Genomic DNA, 9,547 nt, shown 5'->3' on the forward strand with positions numbered 1-9,547 from the left:
AGATGTAATGCTCAATAACATAATTTTATCATCTTAGATGTATCGCACAAAAGATTAACACTATGCACAATAGATGCGGTACATTTTCCATGGGTTCACAAATCATTAGCTGATGTACCACAGAGTGTTTTCCCTTCACGCCACTACAGGGGTCACCAAATCAAGCCAGCTTATATTCTAAGAAGATTAGTAAAAAAAGAGTAGAAAATATCAAAAATTTAATCTATCAATCTGATTATAAACCAGTTTTTCACCATTCATTAACTTTGCTTCATGAGATTCTGAGAGCAATCCAATCAGTGTTACCATCATATTACAGTCAAGTTATTTTTTGGCAGTGATTTGTAGCAAGCTTTTTCATTGGAAATGAGAAGCGAAGCATTCCAGTAAAGATGCCAGTCTTTTAAAGTCAAGACATATTCTTCATAATGCCATTGCCATGTTCAGCGGTGCCTCTGCTTGAGCATATACTTGAGTATTGGCAGGTAATCGCGTTTTGAAGTACTTACAAATAAGAGCTTGTTTTAAGTTGGAGCTCTAAAATCACCACGAGTATGTGGAGAGCTCAATGTGGGCAGTAGAAATGATCCAAAATTCGATATTGCAGAAACATAAATCCTGCAAATAAGCCACTTCATAAAATGTATGGCATGGGTTACCACACCTCCACCTTTAAGCATTGCTGAGAACTTGTATTCGAGGATATATGTTTTCCCATCCATTTGCACGACAGATGCAGTCCATTTTGCATGGGTCCACGAATCACCTTGCCGATGTACCGTGGAGTCTGTTTTCCCTTCATACCACTATAGACATCACCAAGTCAAACCAGCTTATATTCTCCCTTAAAAGAGTACTGAAAAAAATGTAGAACATATCAGAAACTTAATCTATCGAACTTTACCTCTATCATTCGCCCAGACATAACTAGAAATGAACGATCCACAATACCTCTGCCTATCACTCCAGATGTTTGTACTGGGCATCCCCAAAGTGATACCTCCTCCAGAATAGATGAGTAAAGAACACAACGAGAGTGGACCATCAAACCATCCTGTCAAATGAAAGGCAACAATTATAATTCAAGAGTATACAATTTCAGTCTTTCAGACTAGTTAAAATTCATAGATACACAAATCTCATTTTATAGTGTCAGAATCAGTTTGACAGGTCCTAAGGATATTTTGGAATCAAACCGACAAGGAGAAAACAAAATTCAACAGTGTATGGATTAAATAAAATTTAAATTGCAGATTAACTTAAAGCTAAATTAATTTTAGTAATTTATTTTATTGAATCTGACACGTGCACATTATGCTGACTGCACAGCCAAATACAATTCTACAAATTAAAATTTGACATTATGAATGCACAAAAAGATAGCAAAAGTATCATGCAAACATAATTTACAAAAATGAGAATGTAAGCATTACTTACAAAAACTATAAATTTGGGGCAAGTGATGCAATGCTGATGACAAGACTTGGATAATGAAAATGAATAAGAATAAACATATGATGTATAAAGTGCATCTAGGGTTGTTTGTAGGTGCACATGATATTGGGATTGACTAAAACAACTGGGCAGAAACATTGGCATTGCAGAGGGGTTGAAGCTGGCGGAATCTATGGCCATCCAAAACATTCAGGTGGAAAGTAATTCAAAAATTATTATTAGGAATATAATCAAAGGCCAAAGTCCAGGAATATAATCAAAGGCCAAAGTCCAAGTTGGCATTTAATCCTAGCCTGGACAAAGGCAGAATCATTGCCAATCTTATGCTGACTGCACAGCCAAATACAATTCTACAAATTAAAATTTGACATTATGAATGCACAAAAGGATAGCAAAAGTATCATGCAAACATAATTTACAAAAATGAGAATGTAAGCATTACTTACAAAAACTATAAATTTGGGGCAAGTGATGCAATGCTAATGACAAGACTTGGATAATGAAAATGAATAAGAATAAACATATGATGTATAAAGTGCATCTAGGGTTGTTTGTAGGTGTACATTCTCCATTGATATTGGGATTGACTCAAACAACTGGGCATAAACATTGGCATTGCAGAGGGGTTGAAGCTGGCGGAATCTATGGCCATCCAAAACATTCAGGTGGAAAGTAATTCAAAAATTATTATTAGGAATATAATCAAAGGCCAAAGTCCAAGTTGGCAGTTCAAATTTAATCCTAGCCTGGACAAAGGCAGAATCATTGCCAATCTTATTACAGTCTCATCTTGGTCAGATTACTCAGGGAAGCCAATTCGGCATCAGACTCATTGGTCAATTTTGTAGACCATTGTGGGCAGATAAGCACTGTTTCCAAGGCTTCGCCTCTTTTAAATCCAAGTTGAATAGGGCACACGAGAATGGCAAAACATGGTTACTGAATTACCTTCCACCTTGAGAAAGACACTCTCATCTATCATTTTTTATCTAAAACAAGGTGTCTACACTCTCATCTATCATTTTTTATCTAAAACAAGGTGTCTTTCAATCAATCACTCCTCCACACCCAAATGCAGACCACGGTTGATTCTGCCCATAGTACTCTTACTGACCAAGAAAAATGCTATTGTGGGTGTGAAACTAAGGGAGAGACAGAGCATTGGCATTAAAACGTAGCCAGATTGATTATCAAACAGTAATTAGATTAGGAACAGATGCAGAGACAAGTAAAAAGTAGAAGCAAGGTCCCAATACTTATTTGCAGCATGTGCACAATCAACATGGATGCACAGGAGAACGAAGCAGAGATTCTGAGGAGGGTGTGGGCTAAGAAAGTGGCTGAGGAGGAGCATGAGGCTGCTTTATAGCAGCACCAACAAAAAAGGCCATAAAGGGAGCATAGCATTGGCATCCAAATTATTCACATGGACCTGAATTTTTTCCAAGGATGACTAATAACCGATTACAATTCCAGTATACGTACTTTTTTTATATATCAACTCAAGATAACCATTGAACAGGGTCCCGTCAAAAATATGGATAGCTACGCCCTTCAACGTTTAAGACTTGTTATGTCTGCAAGTGTTCAATCCTTGTCTTTGTTAGAACTCTGCCTGTGTGATTTTACATCAAACTTTCCAGTAATGAAGAAAAGGGTTGAATCCTTTGAAGACCAGCAAAACCCTTAAGATACACACAGCAGCCTTGGACAAATCATGAACAATCTCTGTGATGGATCGATGGGTTCAAGTGGACCAAATGATGCAACTACACTAACCTATTGGTGTAATTATTTAATTGCACCTTATTGTTTAAGATTACTTAGGTAATTCATTTTGTATTACTCAAGTAGGATAGGATAAATGAGTATATATCTTTCCCTTCTTCCATAGGATTATGTTTTTCTTCTTATCGTCTCAGGTTGGAAACTTAGTTAAAGCAATACCTTATTTTTTTTATTTTTTTTTCCTCCTCATCTTCATCGGATTTCGAAACTTGGGGCTACATTCTACACTGCCTGTACGTTTGATTTTTCAATAAATTTAAACTCTATATGCTATCAGACCTTTGTTGGTGTCTTTAACTGATTTGTGTCCTTTGTGAAATGTATTCAATTGAAACTTTGGAGGAAAATTATTATATCAAATTGCGAGAAGGCTTCCTTTTGTGATTTTTATTGTAGGTGAATTTTGGAAATTGATGGCATAAATCTAAGCTCACCACAGCATCTAGAAGGCTCAATAAATTCAATATTAACGTTCATTTCACCGAAATCAAAGATCAGAAAGCTTGGTTGCAAATAAAGGTTTAACTTTTGGATCTAGTATAGAACTTGTTTTTAGAACATTTTCAAACCAAACAAACCTTGCCATTGTGTCCAAAAGGCTTGAAAACCCCTATTTTCATATAAAGTTTGTCTAGAATTGGTGCTGAGAAAATTCGAGGCAATTTTCCTTACTTCTATAGCATACAACAAGCTGCATAGTTCGTACAACATACAAATTTGCCAAAACAAAACAAAATTTAAAAAACAACACTACACAGTGATACTCTGCAGACCGCTAGCAGCCACTAGCGACGTTACCACCTCCTACTCTACAGTCCAAGCCATAAAAAACACCTTTGCATACATAAAAGTTGTTTCCAGCCAATATTGAGTACTGTTCGTCCATTTCGGAGCAGTTTTTGATGGAAAAAAGGAATTTTTTTAAATATAGAAAGTGGTTTGGAGAATATTTTTGACACGTAAGAATATTCCAAGTGACATGCAAGAATATTCTGAGTCATCTTAAAATATTCTTCTACCGACGTCATCATTTCTTCCCTCCAAACTTGGCTACTCTCCAATGGAGTTTTGATTTTTTGGTGCTAAACTTCAAAGGCTTTGATCTTACTCATTTTTGCTCCTTTTATTGAGCAGTTTCTTTTACATGGCTAATTTTTCATGTCCTTCATAGTGGGGCAAATGGTTTTTATTTTGGTGTTCCATTTTTAAAAAAATTGTAGATTCTCACAATTGATGTTCAACAGTTCTCATTTTGAAAACTTCTAAAGCTCCGCTCAAGCTCAAACAAATATCATTTTTGGATAAAATGTTGTTTTGTGTAATCCAATCAATCTCATTTTGTAGCAAAAATTGTAGTTCATCTTTGTGGCCTATTTTTGGCATCTATAATACTTGAGATCAAGACCTCTTTGTTTTTTTGGCAAGTGGCAACTATACCACTAATTATAAAGTGCCATCTCACAATTTGTTGGGGAGGTCTCATAATTGAGTTATCTAGGGGAGCACTTATGCAAATGTACTCAATTTATAAAGTGTCATCATATCATGTATCTGTCTTTTGAGGGGCTTATACATGGGCATTTTGTAATCATGAACTACAATAAAGTTCCATCTTAGAGGGCTTCGTGCATGGGGTTCTAATCTTTCTACATAACAGGACGTAAAAAAGGGATGAGTGTAGTCAAAATGACATGCACTATGATATTACCTACATCCTGATGAAAGCTCACGTGATTTGCATCTACATCCTCTAGCTCTCTCTTCACCACATCTTGATTTGCATTGGTTCACAACTCAGATTGAGAGCCTATGGCAAATGATTCTGAATCTTGCATCTTATTCACATTGGTTCACAATCTCAAATTGAGAGACATTCATTATGGCTAATGTTTTCAAATCTTCATGGTACTTGCTTCTAGGGATCAATTTTAGTCATAGTTCGGCATCAACATCAAGATGCACAAGCAACATCTAGATCCATTCCTCATCCTCTCTTAATATTCTCAAAGTTTTCTCCTTCTCATCTTGAGAGGGCTATTATTACTGTATGAAGGTATCTGATCAGGCCTAGTTGTTAGTTGTTTGGACCCATTTCATATTTCACTTTCTCCTAGGTGGTGTTGATGTAATTATTTAATTGCACCTTATTATTTAAGTTTACTTAGATAATTCATTTGTAATTACTTAGGTAGGACAGTATAAAAAAGTACATGTATTTTCCTTCTTTCTTGAGATTCTATTTTTTATCTTATCTTCTCACATTTAAAAACTTACTTAAAATAATCCCTTGTTTTTCAGTTTTCTACATCTTCCTCGTTCTCATCAGATTCATAAACTTTAGGCTATATATTATAGCTCTTTTCTTCCATTAGATGATCAATTTCATATTGATTTCTCCATATTCTCGATATAGATTTGAGTTGATATTTGCATTCTGCACCATCTGTATGTTTGCATCCAACTTTTGTAATCTTCTATAGTGACTTAGATTTAGACTTGTGTTTGAATTTTCATTAAATCCTACATAGCCCACAAACTGATAAAAAACGCACATATGTGACGTCAAACAACATGAGGCTTGTCATTCTGGAGGATTAGATTTGCATCAATGTGAAGAGGCTGCATAGAGGAAAGGAGGAATGGATATTAAACAGTTCCAAGACAAAATAAAACTGTATAAAATCAAATAATGTAATATGCTGAGAGAAACGAACAGATCCTAAAGGCTAATATAGAATCAAATTCAGGACCCATGGGTACATTCATCAACCCAGTCTTATATGACAAAACCATCGCAGAAAAAGATGCTGCTAATATTTTGTGCTGATAGAGTTTGAACATATCAAAACTTGTTTGTTTTTTACTTTCTTTAGTTTCCTTATTGTTTATCTTTAACAATTCTATAGTTTAGTGCCTATCAGTACAAATATACAATAAGCAACAAACATAGGAAATACCAATCATACAAAGGCTTCAAGGAACCTAGAAGAGGCTTGAACAGCCAAAAAGGGCCCAGGTGCCAAGGTGGGGCTCAAATGGTCCACTGAATTGTGAGAGCACCATCATTCATTTCCAAAGCACACATTAGACCCAAGTTACTGCATCTGTGCCATAACATACATTTGCCAGCAACATGCGAAACATCAAAATTTAATAACATTTTAAAACAATTGTGAATAATATGATATAAAATTACGAACATACCCATTGAAAGATATAGTGTCCAAACATGATACTAAGAACATGTGTAAGAGCCAGAATTGCGGCACAAGAATCAACCAAAATACAGCAAATCTAATATACGGAACAGTCCATGAATCCAATACAGCAGATAATAATAAGAAAAAAGTATTAAGTACAGCATTTGTTAGACTGTACCATACAGATCATTTAAACAAAACACAGAACACAACAATTCAGTGATTATAAAACATACCAGATGAATCCAAAAAGTTCAGAAAATGTAAGGCACAACAGTTAGCATAGCCCAATCAAAAAACAGCAACAAACAATACTCAAAATGTATCATACAAGCCAACAACATGCGTTAATCAGAGTGCACTTTAAAGTGCAGGTAAATTTACAGCACAAACAAGTAAGTGAATTCAGAGCCAAAACAATAAGCCATGTGAACAGGAATTCATTATACAGACTAACTTAAATATATGAGACAACATAGAGCAAAAAATTTCAATGCATATATGTTAACGTGGCAATGCAGAGGCACAGAATTCTTCGGACAAATCCAACTGCTTCTGTCTGGAGAGTACACTTAGGGCACACATAACGAATTAGAAAGTTAAAACATAAAATATGGATACCGGGTGCAGAAGTCACCTGTTCCAGTTTCCAGGTGGATTCAGATCCAGTGCAGTTGTCAACTTGACCTGGAACAACCCTGGCCATTTTACGAGCTATGAAGTCTAACCTGTCAGAAAGCCTAATTCTAGCCATAGACTCTTGTGCTATACCCATCACCTTGTCCGCACTGAAATTTGTTTTCAAAAGACCAGAGAAGCACCATGGTACTGCAAACTCCATCACAAGAATGAGAAAAACTACAGCAAACTTCGCTGAAAATCGATGTCCTTTCTTTTCCTTCTTATAAATCCTAATTTCCTTTTCTTCCATTGTCTCTTCAGAATCATCACTGTGAAACAACTCAACTTCAGATTTGGCTGTAGAACCCAAGGGTAATGGCGGTGTTCTTCTCCTGTCCTTCCTAGAAGCAAAAGATGGCCAATTATTTGACTGCTCAGAATTAGGCCACTGATTCTCCTTGCCCTTTACAACAGAGGGAGGGCTTGTGAAGCCCCTGGAAGGTGTCTCGGAATAATTAGTCAAGGAGCTGAAGAGGTTGTTTGATGGCCTAAGATCCAATGTAGCATGGATGCTTGCCATACACATGGTGCACTCGCACTGTGCATCTTTCCTGCAGTGTGGATAGTAGCTGCCCCTGCTTAAAGACCTCTCTCTGGTTGTACTACCTTTACCCATACTCAAAAACAGCTTCTTCATCTAGAGAAGCAAAAATTACAATGAACTCGGAAAATTAGTTCCCTCTTTTTATGCCAATACGGATGATATCAGAAACCTTTGTGAACTGATGTTGATGAAGTGTCAAACCGAAATTGACACTTTCAATACCAATTGCTACGGTAATCCGCTTCCAAAATGAAGACACAAGCAATATACCAACCAGGGACAGGGTATAAGATCAATGTCCATTGTGGGTACCACTTATCGATGGCCTAGAAGTCCTATGCCAGATGCCCATATACCATGAATGTATTTATCCCCTGAGCAAGCACTCAAATTCCCCATCCAAAAACCCTAATGCGCCAGGACTCCTGGACATCTAATTTTATGCAGGTGGAAATCACTTCCAATGGATAAAACCAACTTCTACATCAAAAACTGAGTACCCAAATGCCCTAAGGATGTGCCCTAATGCGTTAGGCTCTTGGATCTCTTCTGTCAATAAATGGGTATCACAATATCCAATTTCAGCACCTAAATTTGAACAAAAAAAGGCACAAAAACTTGCATTGAGAAACACTTTGTATTAAACAGGCGCCGACATGGACTGATCATAAATTTCAGGATAAAATGACAGCAAATGTGATTCCAGAGCAGAGAAAGTGGTGTTTTGTTATTGTTACCTTTGTGTATGAAGCAAAAATCGAATGGAGAGGAAACTGAGTGTTGTTCGGGGCAATCCTTTCTCCCTCCTCTTGATTTTGAAATTTAAACTACGTAACAACGGTAACTGCTTTTTATATCACTTCGTTTTAACAAGTTTAGAGATGGGGTCTAAAGATGTGATTGACAAAATGTTGTCTCCGTGGTGTCAAAAAATTCATCTCGGCCCATGCAACAGGGCGAAAAAAACCGTTTTTTTTGTTGTGTTGTCGGTCTGTGTACGTTGTTTTTTTTCTTGTTTTTCATTGTGATTTTATGAGGTTAGTTTTATCGACTTTATCATTAGTGATAAGATTTATTTTTTTTAATATATATTTTTATTTTTTTGATAAATATTATTTTTAATATTTATTTTTAAAATTTCTTGGAATCTGCTACTTTTAGTCATATTCCTAAGGAATGGAATGGAGTTGTTGATTGTTTGGTCAAATGAGCTTCTGATCATGGGTTCGGCTGTAATAGTGGATGAGGGGCAATTATCTCTCGATGTGTCTATTGTTGGACCATTTAGTGAATATTGATAGAGTCGTGTAATTATTTTTATGTGAGATGTTTATGTTAAAAAAGTTATTTTATTTACTTATGAGTTATTTTATAGTTATTATATTACTTGCAAGCACCCCCTCTCCTCATATAATTGTTATTTTCTTTCTTGCATAATAATGTTGAGATGAATGAATGTGTAGAGGATATATTAGCTTAATGTTTAAATGAGTTATTTTGGAATGAATGAATATTTGACTCATTTGATCAAAGTGTAACTAATGTTTTGATATATGTTATGGTTGAGACAATTAATGATTGATATTAGCTAAATGTTTAAATGAGTTACTTTGGAATGAATGAATATTTGACTCAAATGATCAAAAGTGTTACTAATGTTTTGATATATGTTATGATTGAGATAGTTAATGATTAGTCTAACTACTTTTGTAAATCCAAGTGGATGTAAGAGACTTCACCACCCTCCCAAAGGGGAGAGAGAGAGAGAGAGAGAGAGAGAGAGAGAGAGAGAGAGAGAGAGCATCATTGGGGAGAGGGTTGCAAATGTGAAAACAAGTCAAGGTGTCATTTGAGCCATGTACCTACTCTTGTAAGATAA

General features: G+C 35.8%; 1 protein-coding gene across 3 annotated transcripts; it reads right to left on the reverse strand.

Annotated features, from left to right (window-relative positions):
* Positions 1-208: 208 nt before the first annotated feature.
* On the reverse strand, positions 209-8,665 carry LOC131033643 (uncharacterized). 3 transcript variants are annotated; one of them, XM_057964906.2, is made up of 4 exons: positions 8,406-8,665; positions 7,081-8,256; positions 905-1,054; positions 209-806 (listed from the first exon to the last, which is right to left on the reverse strand). In XM_057964906.2, the coding sequence occupies exons 2-4, from the start codon at positions 7,759-7,761 to the stop codon at positions 525-527; spliced, it is 1,113 nt and encodes a 370-aa protein (XP_057820889.2). In that variant the 5' UTR covers positions 7,762-8,256; positions 8,406-8,665; the 3' UTR covers positions 209-524. The 3 variants fall into 3 exon arrangements, with proteins under 3 accessions (XP_057820889.2, XP_057820890.2, XP_057820891.2); XM_057964907.2 differs by having other exon boundaries at positions 7,081-8,217; positions 8,406-8,664; XM_057964908.2 differs by having other exon boundaries at positions 7,081-8,664.
* Between the last annotated feature and the right edge of the window lie 882 nt (positions 8,666-9,547).

This window comes from Cryptomeria japonica, chromosome 3 (assembly GCF_030272615.1).
Source record: "Cryptomeria japonica chromosome 3, Sugi_1.0, whole genome shotgun sequence".
Taxonomy (NCBI): domain Eukaryota; kingdom Viridiplantae; phylum Streptophyta; class Pinopsida; order Cupressales; family Cupressaceae; genus Cryptomeria; species Cryptomeria japonica.

What these genes read in the sequence shown, in the direction of transcription:
- LOC131033643 (XM_057964906.2), bottom strand. Translation starts at nt 7,761, where the DNA reads ATGAAGAAGCTGTTTTTGAGTATGGGTAAAGGTAGTACAACCAGAGAG. An exon ending in CCACCTGGAAACTGGAACAG is followed by an intron (nt 1,055 to 7,080) that starts GTGACTTCTGCA and finishes TTCATTTGACAG; the next exon opens with GATGGTTTGATGGTCCACTC. An exon ending in TGTCTGGGCGAATGATAGAG is followed by an intron (nt 807 to 904) that starts GTAAAGTTCGAT and finishes TGATGTCTATAG; the next exon opens with TGGTATGAAGGGAAAACAGA.